Source organism: Oncorhynchus kisutch, linkage group LG10 (assembly GCF_002021735.2).
Source record: "Oncorhynchus kisutch isolate 150728-3 linkage group LG10, Okis_V2, whole genome shotgun sequence".
NCBI classification, from domain to species: Eukaryota; Metazoa; Chordata; class Actinopteri; order Salmoniformes; family Salmonidae; genus Oncorhynchus; species Oncorhynchus kisutch.
The window spans coordinates 54746742-54773073 of record NC_034183.2 but is presented as its reverse complement, the minus strand read 5'-3'; the positions used below and the strand labels follow the sequence as shown (position 1 = coordinate 54773073).

Genomic DNA, 26332 nt, shown 5'->3' with positions numbered 1-26332 from the left:
AAATTCTCTCTCCGTGGCCACATGTGGTCAACACATCTACAGTGTTGGCATAGGTTCAAATCCGGCCTGCTTACTGCCCTTTGACCCAGCCTCTCTCTACCTTTCCCACTGTCATAATCTCTCTCTAGCTGTTCAAGGAAGTCAGAAAATATCTTTAAAAAATAAATTCTCTCCCCCTCTCTCTCTCTTCATCACTCTCCTTCTCCAGGCGTGCTGTTCCTGCAGTTTGGGGATGAGACTCGGCGGGTGCACATCACCCACGAGCTGAGCAGCCTGGACACGCTGCATGCCCTCATCGTGCACATGTTCCCCCAGAAGCTGACGGCGGGGATGCTCAAGTCCTCCAACACGGCCATCCTGATCAAGGACGAGGCGCGCAATGTCTTCTACGAGCTGGAGGACATCCGGGACATCCAGGACCGCAGCATCATCAAGATCTACCGCAAGGAGCCCATCTACGCCTCCTACCCCGCCACACACCTGGTCAACGGGGACCTGAGGGTGAGACAGGGAGGGGTGAGAAGGGTGAGGGAGGGGGTGGAGCTGGGCTGCACGTCTGATACTGGGATAGGTGGATGGAGGGCTCTGGATTATACTATACTGATACTGTCACACTACTATTGGGCTTTGACCTTTGAAGGTGCAACAGCTCTTTTGTGTTTATGTTGCAACAGTAAGTTTGACAGGTTTGTGGAGGCATATGGGTTATTTCTCCAGATATTCAAGCTGGGCAGTACTTTTATCTTCATGAGCACCATATGCTGCCTGGACACTAAATAGCAATGTTTCCCAGGGAGATATGCTTGTTTCACCCCCTGTGCATGTCTCTGTTTTGGTTTAGTTCAAGGAACCTTGAAGTTGTTGTGTTTTCAGTCCCTACCATCTGTAATAGTCACACTACATTGAGGATGAATCAGCCATTACCTATGCAAATAATTAGAGTGTGTGTGTATGTGTGGGTGGGTCTCTGTCTCTGTCTCTGTCTCTGTCTGTGCGGATGAGTGTGTTTTCGTGTGTGCGTGCAGGCATACTAAAATCCTTAAATTGTGTATGGAGGAACACCAAAATATCCCAGATGAACTAGATTCCATTAAATCATAGAGTTCTTATTTCTAGGAGGGTAGATGATGCGGTAAAGCCAGGCCTTTGAAGAAGGTGCTATATTCAGGATTCTCTTATTTTGATTATTTTATTTTGATCATCTTGCCTGGCTCTCTGTTCTATGACAGTGTGTGTGTGAACTGCACACCCCCTCCTACTTCAGTGCTGTGCTGGGGACTACCCTGCATGTTAACTAACATCTTGACATTGAACTGCTCCTGGGTGTACATTTTTGGGTTTTGATAGCTGGTATTAACTGTGTTTTCAGGGTTTTAAGTGTGTGTGTGTGTGTGTGTGTGTGTGTGTGTGTGTGTGTGTGTGTGTGTGTGTGTGTGTGTGTGTGTGTGTGTGTGTGTGTGTGTGTGTGTGTGTGTGTGTGTGTGTGTGTGTGTGTGTGTGTGTGTGTGTGTTTAGTGGTGGTTAATTTCTTTCCTATCAAATGAGGAGAGAGAAACTTATCACACAAGTCAGAGTTATACTCAACTAAATCTTTAATTTATTAATAAGGGAGCAGGTCAATACAACACACACATATAAAGTGAATCGATTGAGTCTCTACGATAATGATGACTGGTCATGGCTGGTCGACGATTCACGCTCAGATGATTCGTTGAGAGCCCCGAGACAAAAGGTATTTTATAGCCAAGATACACCCCTTTCGACCTACATGACGAACAGATACATAGAATGGGTCACAAAGTTAAGATTTGTATGAAAGATACCTAGAATACATAGCAGACAGTATCTGCTGTGTCAACAGTTTTCATTGTATAGACCAGTGTCTGTCCCTCCGACTCCGAACTGGAACCATCTCTCTCTGGTACGGTATAGAACAGAAACATTAACTCATGCTCTGGAATGTTCTTTAGGTTTTATCACCCAAAGACATCGTAAATCTCCTGTCATTATTATTTCCCAGAGGCCCATCCTCAGTAGAACACACACACAATAGTTATGAGAATACTCGATTCTGTTGCATAAAACAACCATTTGATGCAATAAAAGTATTATAACACATCTTGCAATTTTCAGGAAAGAGGGGTAGTTACTGTAGATTGAGGAAAGACATAAACATGAGAGAGAGGTAATTACTGTAGATTGAGGAAAGACATAAACATGAGAGAGAGAGGTAATTACTGTAGATTGAGGAAAGACATAAACATGAGAGAGAGAGGTAATTACTGTAGATTGAGGAAAGACATAAACATGAGAGAGAGAGGTAATTACTGTAGATTGAGGAAAGACCAACAGGAGAGAGAGAGGTAATTACTGTAGATTGAGAAAAGACACAAATATGAGAGAGAGGTAATTACTGTAGATTGAGGAAAGACATAAACATGAGAGAGAGGTAATTACTGTAGGTTGAGAAAAGACATAAACATGAGAGAGAGGTAATTACTGTAGGTTGATAAAAGACATAAACAGGAGAGAGAGGTAATTACTGTAGGTTGAGAAAAGTCATAAACAGGAGAGAGGTAATTACTGTAGGTTGAGAAAAGACATAAACAGGAGAGATAGGTAATTACTGTAGATTGAGGAAAGACATAAACATGAGAGAGAGGTAATTACTGTAGGTTGAGAAAAGACATAAACATGAGGGAGAGGTAATTACTGTAGATTGAGAAAAGACATAAACAGGATAGAGAGATAATTACTGTAGGTTGAGGAAAGACAAACAGGAGAGACAGATAATTACTGTAGATTGAGGAAAGATATAAACAGGAGAGACATAATTACTGTAGGTTGAGGAAAGACATAAACATGAGAGAGAGGTAATTACTGTAGGTTGAGAAAAGATATAAACAGGAGACACGTAATTACTGTAGATTGAGGAAAGACATAAACATGAGAGAGAGGTAATTACTGTAGATTGAGGAAAGACAAACATGAGAGAGAGGTAATTACTGTAGGTTGAGGAAAGATATAAACAGGAGAGACGTAATTACTGTAGATTGAGGAAAGACATAAACATGAGAGAGAGGTAATTACTGTAGATTGAGGAAAGACAAACATGAGAGAGAGGTAATTACTGTAGGTTGAGGAAAGATATAAACAGGAGAGAGAGGTAATTACTGTAGATTGAGGAAAGACAAACATGAGAGAGAGGTAATTACTGTAGGTTGAGGAAAGATATAAACAGGAGAGAGAGAGAATTACTGTAGGTTGAGGAAAGATATAAACATGAGAGAGAGGTAATTACTGTAGGTTGAGGAAAGATATAAACAGGAGAGACGTAATTACTGTAGATTAAGGAAAGACATAAATAGTAGAGAGAGGTAATTTCTATAGATTAAGGAAAGACAAACAGGAGAGTGAGATAATTACTGTAGGTTGAAGAAAAATATTAACATGAGAGAAAGAGGAATTGAAAAAGTGGGAGATGCAGAGTAAAAAAAATTATGTTTATGACCACCCAGGCAAGCGGTGCAGGAGAGAAGAAAGAACCGGTGGTGGATGAGGAAATTCCTCACATTCATTCTAATGAACCAGGAGTGGTTTCGTCTCCTGCTTTCTCTCGCTTCTCTTCAATAGAGAGGAAATGGATATGTGCAGATATGGAGACGTGCTGAATACCAGCTCTTTGTAATCCGGTGGGTTTAGTTGGGCTGGTTAAATGCAGCTCGGTGGTTCTCCTGGATGAGTGGAAGGAGAAGAAAGAAACAGTAAGGCTGGACTGGGCCCCTCTTTTAAGCTCTTTCATTTTCAGCCTTAGTTATTACACTGTAAGGTGACAGTCAATACATGTAGGTAATCCCATATCCCATAAGCCTTACTGTACTCTTGGATAGATCCATTACTCTAGACTTGAATCACATGTGTTGATTGTGTGCTGGTATTTGATGTGGGCTTGTATAAAGATGCTATGATTGCATTGATGAGCCCAGGCTGCCACAGACTGTCCAATGTCAGTGTGATTTCCTATCCTCTGATTGTCAGTCTGGCACAGAGGGGGAGCACAGCGTTTTGATCCACTGGTATCCATGGTAACCTACCCTCCACCCCCGCCCCTGATGTCGTTTCAGAGGGATCTGGTGTACACGTCCCGAGAGTCCTCCCCCACCCGCCGCCTCAACACCCTGCCATCCTCCTCCGCCTCGCCCCCCTCCGGCTCCCCAGCCCGCTCCCGTCTGTCCTACAGTGGGGGTCGGCCTCCCTCCTTCGCCGGGCCGGGCAGTCACCCCCAGCTCCAACAACACTCCCAGCACCAGCAGCACCCCCAGCAGCACCAGCCCCAGCACTCCCACCACCCAGGAGCCGGCTCCCACCACGGGGGCCACAACGCAGGCTTGTCCTCGTCCCCTAGCGCCATCCTGGAGCGCCGTGACGTCAAGCCCGACGAGGAGGTTTCTGGGAAGAACCTTATGCTGGTAAAGGAGGGGCTGTACGCCGACCCCTACAGCCTTGTACACGAGGGCCGCCTCAGCATCGCCTCCACACAGTCGCTGGCCACCATCGGAGACCCCTTTGGCTTCCCCGTGTCCGGTGGGCTGTACCGCCGCGGCTCTGTGCGCTCCCTCAGCACCTACTCTGCTGCCGCCCTGCAGGGGGAGCTGGAGGACGCCCTGTACAAGCCTGGAGGTCCCCTCTACTCCGACTCCTATTCCTCAGCCACACTGGGCATGGGCTTCCGCATGCCCCCCTCCTCCCCACAGAAGATCCCTGATATGCAGCTGAGGGACAGGGGGGACTCGTACTCTAGCTCCCCCAGCCGAGCCTCCCCGGTCAGGCAGAACTTCCGCAAGGACTCAGCCTCCTCTTCCGTGTTTGTGGAGAGCCCCAAGTCCAGGCCCAGCTCCAGCTCTGACCCTCTGGTCCTGCAGGCCGGGCCGGGAGGGGACGGGAGCAGGTTTGCGCCCGGATACAGCTCCCCACTCCATGGAGAGACTTCTGAGTCCAGGTGAGTGTGTGTGTGGTTTGAGATTTCATGCTTCCTCTATACAGTATGTGTTTCGCTAGGTGTTTTCTAGTGTGTACTAGTACATTTTGACATTACTGTGGGATGTGTGAGTGCACGAGCTTCCATGTTGGTGTGTGTGTGTGTGAGTGAACCTAACTGACCAGCGTGTGTTAACCTGCTGGTTTTCTCCAGGGACCGTGCGGACCGTCTGGACCGTATGGAGGCCATGGAGAAACAGATAGCCAGTCTGACAGGCCTCGTTCAGAGTGTACTGACCAAAGCACCCGACAGTGACAGCACGTAAGACCCCCTTGAGAGCCCAAACACACAGAGCCAATCATAGACGTATATACTACTACAGCAGTAGACCATGACAGGACGAGCACAGAAATACATGACTGGTCTCAGGATGCTATATCGTTGTTTAATAGACCAGAATACGTTCAAGTACATTATTGCAGTATAGTAGTACTGTACATGATTATAGTACAGGTGTTGGCATTAGCCCTGTAATTGTCTGATAATAGTGACCTTGCCCTGTGGACAGTATAAAGCACTCTGTAGTGTAAATACATAATGCGTAAGTATAGTACAGGTGTTGGCATTAGCACTGTAATTGCCTTGCCCTGTGGCCCTGGTTGATCCTCAGATGCGGCCTACTGCGTCTCTGCATGATGGCGGGCTGCCCTCCGGACCAGGGCTCGGAGTTCTCACGGCCCTTCCCTTTCTCTTCCAGCGAGAAGACCGAATCCAACAGCGACGGCTCCGCCACTGGAAGTGAGTACCACGCCTAAAGTTCTAGCTCAAACTAGATTGAGGTGAATTGAGTTTTAGTTTGATCTTGTAGTCAGACTGCGTGGCGACAGGGTAGCCTAGTGGTTAGAGAGTTGGACTAGTAACCCGAAAGGTTGCAAGTTCAAATCCCCGAGCTGACAAGGTACAAATCTGTCGCTCTGCCCCTGAACAGACAGTTAACCCACTGTTCCTAGGCCGTCATTGAAAATAAGAATTTGTTCTTAACTGAATTGCCTAGTAAAATAAAATCAATTTACCGTTGGGCCAGGCATAGACCCGTTGTTTTAACAGATAAGATGGCTCCTGGTCTTTAAACCTCAACAGACATAGAATGACATCTCCCTCAACTCGCAACCTAGACACAAACCCATCCCTCTGTCCCTGCTTCCTCTAATATCTCTCTTACTCTCACATTTCCTTCCCTTTCTTCTTCTGTTGTATTTCTCTTTTCTCTCACTCCCCCTCTCTCTCCCTCTCTCACTCCCTCTCTCTCTCCCTCTCTCACTCCCTCTCTCTCTCCCTCTCTCACTCCCTCTCTCTCTCCATATCTCTTTCTTCCCCTGTTCCTCATGCCTCCGTTTAGCATGAGTGAGTCTACATAGACTTGCTGTTCAATGGCCAGACCTTCAAAGGGCCAGCGAAAGGACACGACTGCCTTTGATGCCACTTCTTGACATGAAATAACACCAGAAAAAATCAAGCTGTTGAATTAGCCATTTTTCTCTCAGCAATAGTCGATAGAGGAAGTGTCCAGGGGTCCACATTTGCCCATGGCAATGTAAACCTTGAAGATTACTCCCAGTTTTCCTCCACTCTCTCTTCTCTCTCTTTATCTTTGGTTAATGGCTCACTGCTTCTGTGTTACAGCTGGGCGGCTGAAGCGGAAAGGTAGTTTAACTCTTCTCCTCTTCTCTTCTATCTCTCCTCTCATCTCTCTGCCCCTCTGTGCCCCCCCCCACCCCCGTCTCTGGTCCTGTCTTGTTGGTCCCTTACTCATTCTGGGTCTGTCTGGATGTTCATACATCTGAGATTCAGAAGGATATTCTCCTCGCACCATCAACAGGCTCTCTCTGTTTCGTTTTCAGTCTACCTCTGTCCAGGAACTGAGCTGGGATCCTTTACCTGTGCGCCCAAGACTGCGTGTGGAACTGTGTGTGTGCGTGTGTGTGTGTGTGTGTGTGTGTGTGTGTGTGTGTGTGTGTGTGTGTGCATGTATCTTCTGTTGTGTGTCAGATGTCTTTATACATACAGCATTGTAAATAACCCAGTTTCCTCTGACTTCCTCATAACCTGTGTTCTGTCCTGTGATTGTCAGCTCTGACGCCGTCGGCCCCGCTGGCTCTGATGCCCCCCCCTCCCTCCAGAGACAGCCAGGTCACCACCGTCACCCGGCTGCAGATGCAGCTTCACCTCCACGACCTGCAGCAGAACGCCACCGACCTGCGCAAACAACTCTCCCAGCTCCGCAAGATGCAGGTGAAAACGACTGGGCCTACTCTCAATGCATCTATTAGTACGGCTGTTTACACCAACACACTCACATGCAAACATACACACTCACATGCATACATACACACACTCACATGCAAACATACACACTCACATGCATACATACACACACTCACATGCATACATACACACACTCACATGCAAACATACACACACACACATGCATACATACACACACACACTCACATGCATACACACACACACACACACACATGCAAACATACACACACTCACATGCAAACATACACACACACACATGCATACACACACACACATGCATACACACACACACACACATGCATACATACACACACTCACATGCAAACATACACACACTCACATGCATATATACACACACTCACATGCATACATACACACACTCACATGCAAACATACACACACACACACACATGCATACACACACACACACACATGCATACACACACACACACATGCATACACACACACATGCATACACACAACACACACACATGCATACATACACACACTCACATGCATACATACACACACTCACATGCATACATACACACACTCACATGCAAACATACACACACTCACTGCAAAAATACACACACTCACATGCATACATACACACACTCACATGCAAACGTACACACACTCACTGCATACATACACACACTCACTGCATACATACACACACTCACATGCAAACATACACACACTCACTGCAAACATACACACACTCACATGCAAACATACACACACTCACATGCAAACATACACACACTCACTGCAAACATACACACACTCACATGCATACATACACACACAATAATGAACCAGATGTCTTCTTCTACAACACATTTAGGTCATAGTATGCTTTGAGGATGTTTGCGATGCGAGACATTGGAGAATTAAAGTTGCCATATGTGTTGGTACTAAGAGTTAAGACCCGAGCCTAGTGGATATCCCTGTGAAGACGGACGCAGCATCAGATAATGGAAAGAAATGAAACCATTCAACGTCTCCGCTGTGACTCCCTGCGGTACCATGGTTACAGGCTGAGGAGAGAAGAGAATCGTCCTGTCGGTGTCTTAACCCTCTGGAGGGGGGGTGGAAGTGGTTGCTCTAACACATCAGATCAGTGGAGAAAAGAAATGAAGTGTAGAGGATATGGCGTATGTGATTTAGGGACAGCGCAGGGCCGTTCAACAGTCTGCCCTTTCTGTCTCTTCCTTTAGAGAGAGTTTATGAAACATAACAGTGGACACAGTCAGTGGTCCAGTCCACTTCATGCATCGTTAAGCTCTCCCTAGGGCCCAGCTCAATGGCTCATGAATCCTGGGTTTTGTAGTTTTATAGCCTGTGATTTCCTCAACATACAACTGGTGCGCACAGAGAGGCACAGCAGCAGTACCTGCACCAACTCTCTTCTGATGAGGAACTGGGTTTAAGTGGTGGGGTTTATTGTTGGAGAAAGAATACACTGAGTGTACAAAACATTATGAATACCTGCTCTTTCCATGACATAGACTGACAAGGTGAATCCAGATGAAGGCTATGATCCCTTATTGATGTCACCTGTTAGATCCACTTCAATCACTGTAGAGGAATGGGAGGAGACAAGCTAAATAAAGGGTATGGGTATGACTTGTCTGCCTCCACCTTTTCACCTGATGGAAGGGTATTCCAGGTGGAATATGCCATGAAGGCAGTAGAAAACAGCAGCACAGCAATTGGGATCCGATGCAAGGATGGGGTTGTGTTCGGTGTTGAGAAATTGATTCTCTCCAAACTCAAGATTTTTAAGCCTTGAGACGATTGAGACATGGCTTGTGTGTCTGTGCCATTCAGAGGGTGAATGGGCAAGACAAAATAAGTGCCTATGAATAGTAGTACTGTAGGTGCCAGGTCCACCGGTTTGTGTCAAGAACTGCACCGCTGATGGGTTTTTCACACTCAACAGTTTCTCATGTGTATCAACAAAGGTACACCACCCGAAGGACGTCCAGACAACTTGATACAACTGTGGGAACTATTGAAGTAAACGGGGGCAGCATCCCTGTGGAACGCTCTCGACACCTTGTAGAGTCCGTGCCCTGACGAATTGAGGCTGTTCTGAGGATAAAAGACACAGGTGGAAAGGAGTCAAGTGGTAAATGGAAGCCAAATACAGCACAGTGGGACTAGAGAGTAGTAATAATCTCAGTCATTTACCTGTCTGGGAGCCCAAGCCTGACTCCTAACCTCTGACCCGCCCCGTTGCCCATGGAGACGGCCCCAGGCCTGAATAATACATGATGCTCATGAATTATGTAGAGCGAGAGAGAGAAGGGAGAGGAAGGGTGAACGTGGTAGAGGTAGCGTAATGCAGAGAAAGGAACAGAAAGAGAGTAGAAATGTTTTCATTGTGACTGCTGTGGCTGGATGAGAATAAATGGGGTTTTAATGTATTGCTTCTATTGGGGCAAATCAGAAGTAATGCTGCAGAGCACATTGTTTATACTGTTGTTCAGTTTGATTCCCTGCCTGGAACATAAAAGCAATCCATGATTAACTTCCCTTGCAAAGCAGGTGCTTTCATCTCAGTAGTGGTTGTATTGCATACATTATGACAGGTTCCATTCATAGTTCTGGATGTGTCTTGAACTTTGCAGTAGGATTTAGCGGTCCCTACTAGTGCAATTCGCTAACTGGAAACCTGCTGTTTTCTGCCTTATTTTTCCCTGATTGAGACACACACACACACACACACACACACACACACACACACACACACACACACACACACACACACACACACACACACACACACACACACACACACACACACACACACACACACACACACACACACACACACAGCACCGTGATGGGTTCCATCATCAGCTAATCACATTCTGTTAGCAGGGGAGACAGGTTGGCTCAGACAGGAGCGCATCAGAACGCCCGCAGAGCTCTCAAGGACAGAGCAATCTGTTGTTAATAACACAAACACACACACTCTTTCTCTCTCTCTCTCACACACACACACACGGAGAGAGAGATACACACGTTGTGAAGGTACAAACTCATGGACAAGGCAGTGCATCCTCATTATTAGACAGACAAGGCCAAAATAGAACCCACCATATGCAGTCAAGGGCAGGGCAGTACTGTTCACAGACAGACACACACCAGTGTCTCCCAGGGATTCATTTAGAAGCAGCGCAACGCCGCTGGTCCATTGTTGCCGCCACACCAAGGAATTGAAAAAAATTATAATTTACCTATATATTTTCTAATAATATAATATTTTAGAACTAGAAAATAAAAGCTAAAGCAATGAAACAAATGAAACAATGAATTTAGGAGAAGTTTTTACATGTCTGCATTACCGACCGGACACGCAGGACACATGCTCAGGGGCCTTCATTGGGGTCCCAATTGTTTTAATGTTTGAGCATGAGAACACAGAATTAGCCATGGCGAAGCGGAGAATTGCAGGGAATTAGCTTTCACTGCAAAATGTTCTGTCAGCTCCGTTGAAAAATGCATCCAATTGCAAGTTTTTGGTCCAGAAAAAAAACGTTTTCATTGCTAATAGCACAACTGCCTGATAATATGGTATGCTAATAGCACAACTGCCTGATAATATGGTATGCTAATAGCACAACTGCCTGATAATATGGTATGCTAATAGCACAACTGCCTGATAATATGGTATGCTAATAGCACAACTGCCTGATAATATGGTATGCTAATAGCACAACGGCCTGATAATATGGTATGCTAATAGCAGGATGTTGTCACTGTGATTCCTTTGCTATCTTGACCTCTACAAACTACTTACTGCTCTGGGCAGGACCACCTTAGGTGTGTGATACCAAATTTGGAGGAAGGCCTATTGTATTGCAGCAGATGTGTACCATTAATCATCTGCAGAATTCTCTACTGTTTGACCTCAGACACCTGTAACCTCTATTACCTACACAATTTGGATACACTGATTTATGCTACAGGGGCTATCATTCAGAACACTATTAGTTACACAATATAATCTTGTTGAACCATTCAGTATTGTGTGTGTGTGTGTGTGTTTGTGCAGCTTCAGAACCAGGACAGTGTGAAGACGCTGCTGAAAAGAACGGAGAAGGAGCTGAAAGTGCGTGTGAGTGACGCTCTGAGGAAGCAGGAGGACCCTCTGCAGCGACAGCGCCTCCTGGTGGAAGAGGAGAGACTCAAGTACCTCAACGAGGAGGAGTTTATCATCCAGCAGCTCCAGTCAGTACTCACCTGGTCACGGAATCATTCCTTCATTAAGATCCGTTTGTTGAATGACTGTTTAACTGACTGACTGACTGACTGATTCATATGGTTGTACTAAGGCAGTAATACAGGCCGTCCTACTGTTAACACAAACAATCCCCACGCATTACCCAGACACTGCCAGGTTTAGCAAAGAGTGTGTAACTTTATATGAGTGGACATTGTTGAATGAATCATTTGCCTCGTTAGATCATCGCTGTTAATCTAGGCTTGTTATTAACCATTGCTAACAGCCATTTTATTTCATTTAAATATTCATACCATTTTGATTGGCCATATGGCTTCAGGCTGATTTACTTGACATCATTAAGTTGGATTTTCATTAGTGGTTTTGCTTCGTCAGCCTGTGTGTGTGTGTGTGTGTGTGTGTGTGCCAGCATTCGTGTGTGTGTCCAGACTGTGTGTATGTCTCACCATCAGTCTTGTGGTTCTCTCACTTCGACACACACACCACAGTTGTGTGGCCATTCTCAGTAGAACATTACAGTCCTCATAACACAAACATTTTCATGTTAACTGTGAAGGCCTTGTGTTGACACGTCTGTCCTGTGTTGTCTCTCCAGTGACCTGGAGAAGTCAGTGGAGGATATCCAGAAGGGTTCGTCTGTCAATCACAAACTGGTGACGGTTCAGGAGCTGGAGGAGAAGGCCTCACTTCTGAGGAAACTAGGAGAGACACTCACAGAGCTCAAGAGTAAGTTACTCCCTGATACACTGATCACTCACAGACACACTGACACGGTCTGATACACTGATCACTCATCAAAGACACACTGACAGGGTCTGACCACAGGAGGCTGTTAACAGCTCGTAATAATGGCCGGAACGGAGCAAATGGAATGACATCAAACACCTGGCAACCATGTGTTTGATGTATTTGATACCATTCCCCTAATTCCGTTCCAGCCATTACCACGAGCCTGTTCTCCCCAATTAAGAGGACACCAACCTCCTGTGGGTCTGATACACTGATCACTCACAGACACACTCACACGGTCTGATACACTGATCACTCACCGACACACTGACATGGTCTCATACACTGATCACTCACCGACACACTGACATGGTCTGATACACTGATCACTCACCGACACACTCACATGGTCTGATACACTGATCACTCTCCGACACACTGACATGGTCTCATACACTGATCACTCACCGACACACTCGCATGGTCTGATACACTGATCACTCACTGACACACTGACATGGTCTCATACACTGATCACTCACCGACACACTGACATGGTCTCATACACTGATCACTCACCGACACACTCACATGGTCTGATACACTGATCACTCACCGACACACTGACACGGTCTGATACACTGCTCACTCACCGACACACTGACATGGTCTCATACACTGATCACTCACCGACACACTGACATGGTCTCATACACTGATCACTCACAGACACACTCACCTGGTTTGATACACTCATCACACTGTAGGCACGGACTTAGAATGTCAATCACAGACACACATCAGTCTCAAACATCCAGACATCACAATCACCACTCTCAGAATCAGACTCCCGTTGCAACTCATGAGATGTTAATATGTAGTGTCCCCTCTCTCTCCCTGTCTCCCTCCAGACCAGTTGCCCAGTCTGCAGAGTAAGATGTAGTGTCCCCTCTCTCTCCCTGTCCCCCTCCAGACCAGTTCGCCAGTCTGCAGAGTAAGATGTAGTGTCCCCTCTCTCTCCCTGCCCCCCTCCAGACCAGTTCCCCAGTCTGCAGAGTAAGATGTAGTGTCCCCTCTCTCTCCCTGTCCCCCTCCAGACCAGTTCCCCAGTCTACAGAGTAAGATGTAGTGTCCCCTCTCTCTCCCTGTCCCCCTCCAGACCAGTTCCCCAGTCTGCAGAGTAAGATGCGGGTGGTGTTGAGGGTGGAGGTGGAAGCCGTCAAGTTCCTGAAGGAGGAGCCACACAGACTGGACGCCCTGCTGAAACGCTGCAAGAGCGTCACTGACACACTGACCACTATGCGCAGGTACGACCCAACACACTGATATAACCCAACACACTGACCACCATGCGCAGGTACGACCCAACACACTGACCACCATGCGCAGGTACAACCCAACACACTGACCACCATGCACAGGTACGACCCAACACACTAACCACCATGCACAGGTACGACCCAACACACTGACCACCATGCGCAGGTACGACCCAACACACTAACCTCTCTACGCAGGTGCGACCCAACACACTAACCTCTCTACGCAGGTGCGACCCAACACACTGACCACCATGCGCAGGTACGACCCAACACACTAACCTCTCTACGCAGGTACGACCCAACAGACTAACCTCTCTACGCAGGTACGACCCAACACACTGACCACCATGCACAGGTACGACCCAACACACTGACCACCATGCGCAGGTACGACCCAACACACTAACCTATCTACGCAGGTACGACCCAACAGACTAACCTCTCTACGCAGGTACGACCCAACAGACTAACCTCTCTACGCAGGTACGACCCAACACACTGACCACCATGCACAGGTACGACCCAACACACTGACCACCATGCGCAGGTACGACCCAACACACTAACCTATCTACGCAGGTACGACCCAACACACTGACCACCATGCACAGGTACGACCCAACACACTGACCACCATGCGCAGGAACGACCCAACACACTGACCTCTCTACGCAGGTACGACCCAACACACTGACCACCATGCGCAGGTACGACCCAACACACTGACCGCCATGCGCAGGTACGACCCAACACACTGACCGCCATGCGCAGGTACGACCCAACACACTGACCGCCATGCGCAGGTATGACCCAACACACTGACCTCGCTACGCAGGTACGACCCAACACACTGACCACCATGCGCAGGTACGACCCAACACACTGACCGCCATGCGCAGGTACGACCCAACACACTGACCACCATGCGCAGGTACGACCCAACACACTGACCTCTCTACGCAGGTACGACCCAACACACTGACCGCCATGCGCAGGTACGACCCAACACACTGACCACCATGCGCAGGTACGACCCAACACACTGACCGCCATGCGCAGGTACGACCCAACACACTGACCGCCATGCTCAGGTACGACCCAACACACTGACCGCCATGCGCAGGTACGACCCAACACACTGACCTCTCTACGCAGGTATGACCCAACACACTGACCGCCATGCGCAGGTACGACCCAACACACTGACCGCCATGCGCAGGTACGACCCAACACACTGACCATCATTGAAACATTGACACCGATCCAACGTCACAGGTACCTGAACGATGTGTAACTCAAGAGTCTGCATTGTCTAGCCACAGCCCACCAGCACTGAACACATACTGGCCAATATACAGACGTTACTGGCATCGCCTGACACTGGCTGTGTTTGTGTGGTCAGGCAAGTGAACGAGGGCGTGTGGAAGAAGCAGGAGGACTTCCCCAAGCACAGCAGTGAGGACTTCCGTAAGAGTTCTGACTTTGACATGCCCACCAGCCCCCCTCTCAACCTCAGTGACCTGAGGGGCGGCAGCAGCCTGTCTAACTGGAGCCCCCACTCCAGCCACAGTCACGGTCATGGACACAGCCACCCCTCCTCTGGCCCTCACAGGGACACTCATCCCCCTGTGCCTCACAAGGGCCGGGCCCTGGAAGAACTGGCCAACCGCGCTGCTGCTGATAAGGCTGTGTCTGTGGAGGTTCGACTGGTAAGGAACCCTTCTGTTACTCCATTCTAGTGTTTAGTCTGTAGTTGTCCTGGTCTAGCATTGGTATGATGATACAGTATGTATAGGTTTTGGAGGAGAGTGTGCGTAGGCATGAGTGAGTCTACAAGTGTGGATGTCTGCACATGTGTGAGTGAGTGTCAGTGGATTCTGCTGAGGGGAGGACGGCTCATAATAAGAGCTGGAACGGAGCGAATGGAATGGTATCAAACACACAGAGACACGTGTTTGATGTGTTTGATACCATTCCACTGATTCCACTCCAGTCATTTCCACAAGACCGTCCTCCCCAATTAAGGTGCCACCAACCTCCTGTGGTGAGTGTGTGTGAGTGTGTGTGTGTGTGTGTCTTTGTGTGAATACAATAATCCTCACTGTGCTATATCTCTCTATGGTTCCCCCTCCACAGGCAGCAGAGAGGGACTGGGAGGAGAAGCGGGCCAGTCTGACCCAGTACAGTGCTCAAGACATCAACCGTCTGCTGGAGGAGACCCAGGCTGAGCTGATGAAGGCCATCCCAGACCTGGACTTTGCCGCCAAGCAGATCAACAAGCCCTCCTCCAACACACCCTCCCAGTCTCAGACCCCCCAGAGTGGGGGAGGGACCCCAGATCACCGCCCTACCAAGCCCCAGCACGCCACACACAAGCTCTCGGGGAAGGAACCTGGCTCCAGACGTGGTTCTGGTAAGGATACATCAGATCTCTCCTTACCCAACAGAGGTAACAGTAGACCAGTTTTGATGTACAGCAGTGTTTTGTCACATACTCACCTCCTGAATGTGTCAGGGTTGGCTGTGGTCCCAGTATGAATGTAATGTGTCTGGTTCTCTAACGGGTGCCCATGGTACTGCCCTGCCTGCCACAGATGCAGAGCAGTTGACAGTGACTCGCTATCGTACAGAGAAGCCCTCGAAGTCGCCCCCTCCCCCACCACCTCGACGCAGCTTCCCATCATCCCCGGCTGGACTGATCACCCGCAGCGGAGAGACCCTTATCCCCGGCAAGAGCATGAAGGTGACAGAGCATGAGGCATGGATGTATATTCACACACACACACACACATCCTGCCTAGTTTCTGATCTCCACTATGTATGTGTGTAAAAGGCGGAGGAGGCAGAAGCACAGAAGCCCCATGTGAAGCTGCGACGGACAGTGTCTGAAAACCCACGTCCTGCGTCCACCCCTCCCACCATCGCCTCTGGAGACAAGGAGGAGGGAGAGGAGGACATGATCGCTGCTGAACTGGAGGTACTGGTATACCAGCTTCGGAAATAGTGGATTAATAGCGTTTGCAGAGTTGATATAGTATTCATAGAAGTGGTCCCTGAAGGATGTTAGGTAAGGGTGCAGGGAATGGGAAATGTTGCTGAAAAACGCCACTTCCTCCGCTTCCTTAATTTTGCCGAGAGCTTGTAGCTACACACACACAGACACACACACACACACTCACAACTGTTGTAGGCCTCATTAGCTGGCTGCTTGGTGTGTTAGAGAGCATGGTCAGGTCAAAGCAGCAGGTGCCATATGTCCTCCACACCCCAGGCCTACACACTGGGACAGAGAGTCCATTCACTGTGGGCCCAGATTACTGCTGATCACACAGCTTAGTCACACACACACAGCGTGTCACCCAGAGCTCACAGACCAACCCAGCCTGGCCACGTGGACCCAAATGAAGTGTTGAGTTGTGTGTTTGTCTTTCGTATGCCCTGCTGGCCACATAGTGAAACAATAAATTTGACTGATTATAAAATATTTTTACTGTAATTTTTGATAGACCAGTTATGATAATTGATCTTGATATTGTGGATAACTTATCCTAATTTCACCATTATTTACATTACTTCAACTGTCCCCTCCCCTCCCTCCTACCCTTCCCCCGGCCAGCTGTTTCAGAGAGCCCCCCTCAGGCTCAGCCACCCCCCTCCCCTGTCCCTGCCCAGTGACCCCCGCAGCAGGACCAGCGTGCCCCCCTCCAGCCTCGACCTATGGCCCCCAGGGGCCCTGTGCACCAAGGTAACGCCCTCCCTGACCTCACGAGGGCTTGTGTGGACTGCTGCTTCCTGAGCCTGCCCTCACCTTCCTCCTCGCCCTCCTTCCTCCTCGAACTAACACTTCCACCCCTCTACCCCCTCCCTCAAATACACACACCCATGTTCCATCCCTGATCTCTACACCCCTCCCAGAGTACACAGTCCCATCCTCACCTTTTATCTCTATCTGCAGAGTGCTCTCCACAGGGTCTCCTGTCAAACACAGCAGCTGGTCACCAGCACACAGAATGTACACTGACCCTATTCTGCTTGGTGCTGTAGAGAAAATAAAGGAGTTTGTACTATTGTTTTAAATGCAGCCCTTTGGTCCAGCACTCCCCCTTGTTCTACACTACCAGCACACACCCCTAAACACACTGTCTCCAGACGACACACACACCCTATATCAACACACCACTCACTCCCTGATGGAGTGATCACTCTTCCTTACACACAAACACTCCAGTGACTAGTCTCTCTCTGTGTTGGTTGCAGTGCTCTGAAGTGCGTGTGCGTGTGCGCGTGTGTGTGTGTGTGTGTGTACAGTTGTGAAACTCTAAACTGTCTACCAGCTGTCTAGAACATCGTTGGACTGCTCTGGCCTACAGTGGAAGCAGGGCAGCTCAGAATGCATACTGGCATCACACTCACAGGTTAGTGCCCTAATGAGAAGTATTTTAGAACCAGTCAATTACCATCACACTGTTTAGAAAACAATCCTATTTTATCTTATTGAATGTATGTTGGAATATTAATTCTATTCACCCATTCTGTTTAACAGGCACAGAGCACGGCCCTTCCTGGTCCGTCCTTCTCTCCTGTCCCCCGGATTGTGCCGACAGAGTGCGTGTCAGTTTCACCCTCTCCCTCAGAAGGCTTTGTCAGAGACTTGACACAGGACCATCAGATGTCCCCAACAGTGGACCAGTCCCAGAGGAGCCAGACTGCTCCTCCCCAGACAGCCCCCAAGATCCAGGAGGTCTCTAAGGGGAAGGATCCCGTCAGCCAGCCCCAGAGGAAGCTCTCTCGGCGGAGGGAGCTGAGAATCCTGGAGTCCTTTGAGAAGGAGGAAGAGAGGGAGGAGAGAGAAGAGCTGTCCTTGGTGCTGACTGAGCTGGGGGTGATGGTGATGTCACCCTCGGAGGCTCAGAAGCTCAGCAAGACCTGGGGAGAGGCTCTACAGACACTCACCATCCCACCTCAGCCTTCAGAGGGAAGCACTGAAACCCGTCTGTGTGGGGCTCCACTACTGGTATTCTTCAGGGAGATTGTGACGGTCAGAGAGGCCTACAGGAAGCTGCAGTTACTGCTGGGCAGCGAGGAGGACACAAGGTCATCCAATGTGGTCCCCAAGCCTAGAGCAGGATCTTCTTACAGCAGCCTGAGCAGCAGCCCCAGTACCCTGGGCTCCAGGATAACTCTCTCCCCTGAGCAGCAGGACTCTCTGAGAGAGGTTCTGAGGAGAGGAGTGGAGACAGGGGCCAGGAACCTGACACTCCCTCACAGCAATGGAATAAAGTGCATTCTTGCCACCCTTCCGGAGCCCAATCAGGACTCTGCAGAAGCAGCAGTGAAACCCAATGGGTCTGCAGGGTGTGAGGAGAGCCAGGCCAGGGAAGAACAGGGACCGAACCCCTGGAAGCAGGGAGAGGACATTAGGAGCAGCACCTACAGGAGGCTGGACAGCCTGGATGAAACCATCCGCGAGCTGGAGAACACCCTGCTGGAGCTCAGTGGCCACCCCACCACAGTGCACCTCTCCCCCCCCACACCCCCCACTGACACTGCCTTGTCAGAGGCTCCAGACCCAGCCCAGATGCCTGGCACCAGCACCCCAGAGACCAAGAAGCCCCCAGTCCCACCCAAGCCCAAACCCTCCTACACTCCTGCCACGTTGACCAAGGTCTATAACGTGCACCCCTGCATAGACTCTGCTCTTTAGAGGGCATGCACTCACTTCTCTCTATCCTCTTCTGTCTTTTTGGCTTTAAGTGTTGCGGTTGCTGTTTCTGCTGAAGCTGAGGCTTTATCTTGTCTTCCTCCTATTGACTTCAGAGGGAATCTGACAGCACATAAATGACCAACCTCACATGGAGTTATACCTCACACCTCCGTTGAACCTCTCAACCTGCCAATTCCCACATAGGAGTAATCTGTCGTCTGCTCCCTGTGAAAACGGGTAGATTTTGGCAGTCCAAAGGCTTTAAATCTTAAATCTGTTCAACTCAAAGGGCCTGCGGCAGATGCTCTCCTTCTCTGTACTTTGATTAGTTATGTGCTACTGTCGACTTGGAGACGGGTTGCTCATTGTCTTTTTCATTGATCTTCTGTTTCTACTCTGTAAACCAGGGCAAGTCCAATCTCTGCTGCAATAAACTGTCGTTTCTCTTTCTCTCCCCTCTTTATCCCCCCCCCCCTCTCTTCACATCTTTGTCTTGTCTTTGTCCTTTGCTGCTTCTCTCGTCTCTGTAATCAATTACCAGTTACCTGCATCATCAGCTATTATGGCTTTACCTTGAACTTTCTTTCGGCTTATCGACAAACGAAATGTCGAGACTTGTTTACAAATTGGCCTGAAACTGAATACAGACACACACTGTTGTTTTCATTATCCCATAGTAAATCATTAGCATAGGGCAGACCAGACCTCGGAGGGCTCATTGCATGCTGGGAGTCGGAGTTTGTCATTTCATCTTTAGGGTCAACGCTCCTTGTAAAGCTCCCAAAATGAAGTACATGGTTGAGTAATGCTGATAGATAGGCTTAGAGACAGAGAGGTGAAGAGGTAGACTGTAGAATGGACCACCATGTTGTCTCAGTGTGTACATGGACTTTCATTCAGTCCAACTGCAGTGGAGTGCCAAGCTACAGTGGGGCTGACTGTCAGGGACTGTTTCTCCTCTCGGCCGTTCAGCTGGAGAAACAGGTCCCGTGGGCTTGACGTGGGGTTGGTGTGGAGTTGCAGCGTTTTCACGCCTTGTTGCATCACTCTCAGCACTGTAACCACCACTGCCTATAACTGGGTCTCATTAGGCCAATCAGATCCTTCACCCAGGTTCCCTGCTCTACCCCTGAATGATTCATATTAGCATACCGTACTGGGCGCTCCGTCTCCTGTAATCAAATGCACTGCCTTTCCTCTTAGCCAATGTGCGTGTGTGGAGGGGGTTGGGGAGTAGATAGGATGTGCGCGTGTTGGAGCGAGTGAGTGCGCATTTGCTTTTTGCATATTAGAGGCAGAGAAAATGGTTGAGCCGACTACATCGTATGATGGAGCCCCTGGTGCAGCCACGCTACGCACACACCACTTAGAATTTTCCATTTCCATATTCACCTGTTTGTCAGATCTTCTGCAGCCAGTGTGTAATGATGTAGTGAAAGTCAGTGGGGCGGATAGCAGGGAGGTGTTTCAGCGAGGGCTAGAGTGAGGACCCTGATCTTAGGGCTTTCAGCAGCCGGCGGGGGTACTGGGTGAGAGCTTCTATTGAGTTGGTATATGTCTGATTAAAAGGAATTAAATGTAAATCTGTTCGTGCTCTGTGACACTAATACTCACATCTCTCCCCTCTTCTCCTCTCCTTGTCTCTTTCTCCAGGGAGGCAACAGCTCTTCAGCTGTGGGTAAAGTCCACTCCTCGGCTGCCTCCAGACTGAAGCACCTGCAGCAGAGCAGCACAGAGAAGACCAAAACTGGCAAGAGGGAAGACTTCCTCAAGGGCCAGCAGCAGGTACTGTATTCTAGTGAGACTGATCATCTACTACTGACTGCCCCTACCTAATTGACCCCACACCTCCATCTTCTGCACAAGGTAGCCTATTCCACTGTTGTATTAGTGTACCTCCATATCTTGGTGTGACTTCTTAATCCATAGACCGTCGATGGTTTAGCCAGAGCCAATAGTACTACTAGGGTCTTGTTTGATAAAGGGGATATAGATAGTGTATGGAATAGATAGTGTAGTGCACCAGGGCACCTGAAGGTTTTGAAGGATGTTGGGTTATAAATTGGGAGATGCAAGGGGACCCAGGGGAGACGGGGAAATGGAACTGTTCAGCCGTGTCAGAACAAAGTCGAGCTTAGAGAGAACTTTCTTCTCTAGTGCAGGCAGGAGTCATGTCAATGAAATAAGCTTTAATGTCAATGTTATTTGAAAATACCGGAGCACTGAAGTGCACCTAAACCTCCTCTCCACGCTAAAAATACTTTGATTGGGAATTCAGAGAGGGAGTCATTCATGTGGAGAGAGGGGGTGTGTGTGTGTGTGTGTGTGTGTGTGTGTGTGTGTGTGTGTGTGTGTGTGTGTGTGTGTGTGTGTGTGTGTGTGTGTGTGTGTGTGTGTGTGTGTGTGTGTGTGTGTGTGTGTGTGTGTGTGTGTGTGTGTGTGTGTGTGTGTGAGAGAGAGAGAAATAAACACAGTGTGTTATCAGACTGGGCTGACTAGTAGCTGTATAGGTAAACAGGGGAGGAATCTCTAATTCCCTTGTCTCCCAATGTAGGCTGAGGCTAATCAGTAGCCAGTTGTGTCAGTGCAATCACTGATTATTCAATACGAAGAGCACAGTGCTTCCCCCCAGTGTGCTCCCTTCAGCTCTCGCTCGCTTTCTCTCTCTTCCTCTGTTTTATTCACTCACTCCTTCCTTACTGCCCAATCTTTTTCATCCCTATTATTCCCTGTTCTCTCAATTTTGCTATCTCTCTTTCCCCACCTCTGTCTTCCTCTCTCTCCCCCTGTGTGTCTCTCTTTCCCCACCTTTATCTTTCTCTCTCTCCCCCTGTGTCTCTTGTTCCCTCCCTCTGCTTCACTGTTTCTGGAAAGCTGTAGGGGTGGAGCGGCCTCCTTCTAGCCCACTGAGAGGAAAATGAATCCCATTATTTCAGTATGAGGACACAGGATCTCAGCGTGCTCCCTTTGTCCACAGACTGTTGCAAATAATTACATTGAAAACAGGCTGTGTGAAAACAGTATCCCCTCGCCCAAAGAAGGAAAGATGTTCAAAACAATCTCTCTCAGAGTCGGCACCAAGACATAAGTTAAGATAGCGCCAACAACAACAGTAACAAAGACATTACTAAACCCATTTCAGAGCATTTTGAGTCAACATATGACTTCAGTCGAGGAAGTCAATCTCCCCACTACTCAATGACTGACAGCAGACTGTTTGTATTGGCATAACATGCAATGGATGTCTGTCTTCTCTCATTACCCCACCTCAACACTGTCAGATGCCCATCCATCCACCATTTTAATTGACCCGTAGAGCTTTAAGGTGCCCCCCCCTACTTTCAACACTCCCATAGAGTTGTAAGTTAGTTTCCCCGCTCCCATAGAGTTGTAAGTTAGTTTCCCCGCTCCCATAGAGTTGTAAGTTAGTTTCCCCACTCCTATAGAGTTGTAAGTTAGTAGCCCCACTCCTATAGAGTTGTAAGTTAGTTTCCCCACTCCTATAGAGTTGTAAGTTAGTTTCCCCACTCCTATAGAGTTGTAAGTTAGTTTCCCCACTCCCATAGAGTTGTAAGTTAGTTTCCCTGCTCCCATAGAGTTGTAAGTTAGTTTCCCCACTCCTATAGAGTTGTAAGTTAGTTTCCCCGCTCCCATAGAGTTGTAAGTTAGTTTCCCCGCTCCCATAGAGTTGTAAGATAGTTTCCCCACTCCTATAGAGTTGTAAGTTAGTAGCCCCACTCCTATAGAGTTGTAAGTTAGTAACCCCACTCCTATAGAGTTGTAAGTTAGTTTCCCCGCTCCTATAGAGTTGTAAGTTAGTTTCCCCACTCCTATAGAGTTGTAAGTTAGTTTCCCCTCTCCGATAGAGTTGTAAGTTAGTTTCCCCACTCCTATAGAGTTGTAAGTTAGTTTCCCCACTCCTATAGAGTTGTAAGTTAGTTTCCCCACTCCTATAGAGTTGTAAGTTAGTAACCCCACTCCTATAGAGTTGTAAGTAAGTTTCCCCGCTCCCATAGAGTTGTAAGATAGTTTCCCCACTCCTATAGAGTTGTAAGTTAGTTTCCCCACTCCTATAGAGTTGTAAGTTAGTTTCCCCACTCTCATAGAGTTGTAAGTTAGTAGCCCCACTCCTATAGAGTTGTAAGTTAGTAGCCCCACTCCTATAGAGTTGTAAGTTAGTTTCCCCACTCCTATAGAGTTGTAAGTTAGTTTCCCCACTCCTATACAGTTGTAAGTTAGTTTCCCCACTCCTATAGAGTTGTACGTTAGTTGTCCCCCTCCCATAGAGTTGTAAGTTAGTTTCCCCACTCCTATAGAATTGTAAGTTAGTTTCCCCACTCCTATAGAGTTGTAAGTTAGTTTCCCCACTCCTATAGAGTTGTAAGTTAGTTTCCCCACTCCTATAGAGTTGTAAGTTAGTAACCCCACTCCTATAGAGTTGTAAGTAAGTTTCCCTACTCCTATAGAGTTGTAAGTTAGTTTCCCCACTCCTATAGTGTTGTAAGTTAGTTTCCCCACTCTCATAGAGTTGTAAGTTAGTTGTCCCCCTCCCATAGAGTTGTAAGTTAGTTTCCCCGCTCCTATAGAGTTGTAAGTTAGTTGTCCCCCTCCCATAGAGTTGTAAGTTAGTTTCCCCGCTCCCATAGAGTTGTAAGATAGTTTCCCCACTCCTATAGAGTTGTAAGTTAGTAGCCCCACTCCTATAGAGTTGTAAGTTAGTAACCCCACTCCTATAGAGTTGTAAGTTAGTTTCCCCGCTCCTATAGAGTTGTAAGTTAGTTTCCCCACTCCTATAGAGTTGTAAGTTAGTTTCCCCTCTCCGATAGAGTTGTAAGTTAGTTTCCCCACTCCTATAGAGTTGTAAGTTAGTTTCCCCACTCCTATAGAGTTGTAAGTTAGTTTCCCCACTCCTATAGAGTTGTAAGTTAGTAACCCCACTCCTATAGAGTTGTAAGTAAGTTTCCCTACTCCTATAGAGTTGTAAGTTAGTTTCCCCACTCCTATAGAGTTGTAAGTTAGTTTCCCCACTCCTATAGAGTTGTAAGTTAGTTTCCCCACTCTCATAGAGTTGTAAGTTAGTAGCCCCACTCCTATAGAGTTGTAAGTTAGTAGCCCCACTCCTATAGAGTTGTAAGTTAGTTTCCCCACTCCTATACAGTTGTAAGTTAGTTTCCCCACTCCTATAGAGTTGTACGTTAGTTGTCCCCCTCCCATAGAGTTGTAAGTTAGTTTCCCCACTCCTATAGAATTGTAAGTTAGTTTCCCCACTCCTATAGAGTTGTAAGTTAGTTTCCCCACTCCTATAGAGTTGTAAGTTAGTTTCCCCACTCCTATAGAGTTGTAAGTTAGTAACCCCACTCCTATAGAGTTGTAAGTAAGTTTCCCTACTCCTATAGAGTTGTAAGTTAGTTTCCCCACTCCTATAGAGTTGTAAGTTAGTTTCCCCACTCTCATAGAGTTGTAAGTTAGTTGTCCCCCTCCCATAGAGTTGTAAGTTAGTTTCCCCGCTCCTATAGAGTTGTAAGTTAGTTGTCCCCCTCCCATAGAGTTGTAAGTTAGTTTCCCCACTCCTATAGAGTTGTAAGTTAGTTGTCCCCCTCCCATAGAGTTGTAAGTTAGTTGTCCCCCTCCCATAGAGTTGTAAGTTAGTTTCCCCACTCCTATAGAGTTCTAAGTTAGTTTCCCCACTCCTATAGAGTTGTAAGTTAGTTGTCCCCCTCCCATAGAGTTGTAAGTTAGTTGTCCCCCTCCCATAGAGTTGTAAGTTAGTTGTCCCCCTCCCATAGAGTTGTAAGCTAGTTGTCCCCCTCCCATAGAGTTGTAAGTTAGTTGTCCCCCTCCCATAGAGTTGTAAGTTAGTTGTCCCCCTCCCATAGAGTTGTAAGTTAGTTGTCCCCCTCCCATAGAGTTGTAAGTTAGTAGCCCCACTCCTATAGAGTTGTAAGTTAGTTGTCCCCCTCCCATAGAGTTGTAAGTTAGTAACCCCACTCCCTACTGATGCAGTTGTTTTGACTGACACCCACCCAGACATGCCCACCATGGGTGTCCTCTCTACTGGAGCCACAGCTGAAGGTGAAGAGATCTCTTCTCCCCTCCCCAGAGATGACCCCTCACCCCAAACTCCTACACTGACCTCCTCTCTCTCTGGTCATCACTCTTTCCTTTCATCTTCCTATCTTTTCTCTGTTTGTCTCTTTTCTGCTTATGTCCTCAGTGGTGTTATGAATTGACGTTATCGGTGGTGCGAAAGTTTTCATATTTGTGTTATCTGTCTGTACTGTGTGTTATCTGTCTGTACTGTGTGTTATCTGTATGTCTGTGTGTTATCTGTATGTCTGTGTGTTATCTGTATGTCTGTGTGTGTGGGAGATCGAACGGTGCATTGTGAGATGATACTCAGTGCAGTTTTGCCTGCACTTGTTGTTAGGCACTGCTACAGTACCAGGAGACGTCAGAGCGTTCCAGGCGCGAGAGGATTTTTTTTAAATCACTGAGCTGTTATAAGAACAGACAGTTCAAAGCCACCATTTCGCTCCGTCGGCCTTTGGCGCAGATCAAGGAAGACATGACAATGTGAATCATTTTCATACCACAATCCTCGATTTCCATTTCCCATTTCGCTTCTTATTACTTCTGGCTGGGAAGCAGGCTAGTCAAGCAGGGGGCGGTAAAGGCGAGTCCCACGACACAGTCTTTTGGCAGGCAGCTCTGAGCTTCCGGAGATGAGAGGAGGCTATCTTACTGCACTAACAGAGCGGAATAAATGTTGTGGTGGCCAGGCTTGAGAGAGATTGTGTCCTCAGGCAGAAGGAACAGCCCCTCTCCCTCGGGGAAGACAGCAGCGCCAGAGTTACTGCAGCACCAGCCAACACAGCAGGTTAAAGCCTCACAGGCCACACAACACGCACCTGCTGTCCAACCAACCACAGACCGAATCCCCTCTGTCTAAACACTAACACCCTCCAACCACTCAACATGCAGGGCAGAGTAGAAACCTCCTTTAGTCGGAACATTGT

At 48.0% G+C, this 26332-nt stretch overlaps 1 protein-coding gene across 1 annotated transcript in view; it reads left to right on the top strand.

Annotated features, from left to right (window-relative positions):
• The window catches only part of LOC109897299 (SRC kinase signaling inhibitor 1), a gene marked incomplete at its 5' end in the record, with an annotated part of 52403 nt that overhangs the window by 19182 nt on the left and 6889 nt on the right, over positions 1–26332 (top strand). The window contains 17 exons of the mRNA XM_031834974.1: positions 209–501; positions 4125–4999; positions 5192–5299; positions 5649–5776; positions 6662–6682; positions 7110–7270; positions 11373–11548; positions 12157–12287; positions 13450–13597; positions 15015–15321; positions 15749–16025; positions 16207–16355; positions 16446–16589; positions 17229–17357; positions 17947–18027; positions 18156–19277; positions 20970–21101. Of these exons, the coding sequence (XP_031690834.1) occupies positions 209–501; positions 4125–4999; positions 5192–5299; positions 5649–5776; positions 6662–6682; positions 7110–7270; positions 11373–11548; positions 12157–12287; positions 13450–13597; positions 15015–15321; positions 15749–16025; positions 16207–16355; positions 16446–16589; positions 17229–17357; positions 17947–18027; positions 18156–19277; positions 20970–21101 (4382 nt within the window). The remainder of the gene's footprint in view (positions 1–208; positions 502–4124; positions 5000–5191; positions 5300–5648; positions 5777–6661; positions 6683–7109; positions 7271–11372; positions 11549–12156; positions 12288–13449; positions 13598–15014; positions 15322–15748; positions 16026–16206; positions 16356–16445; positions 16590–17228; positions 17358–17946; positions 18028–18155; positions 19278–20969; positions 21102–26332) is intronic.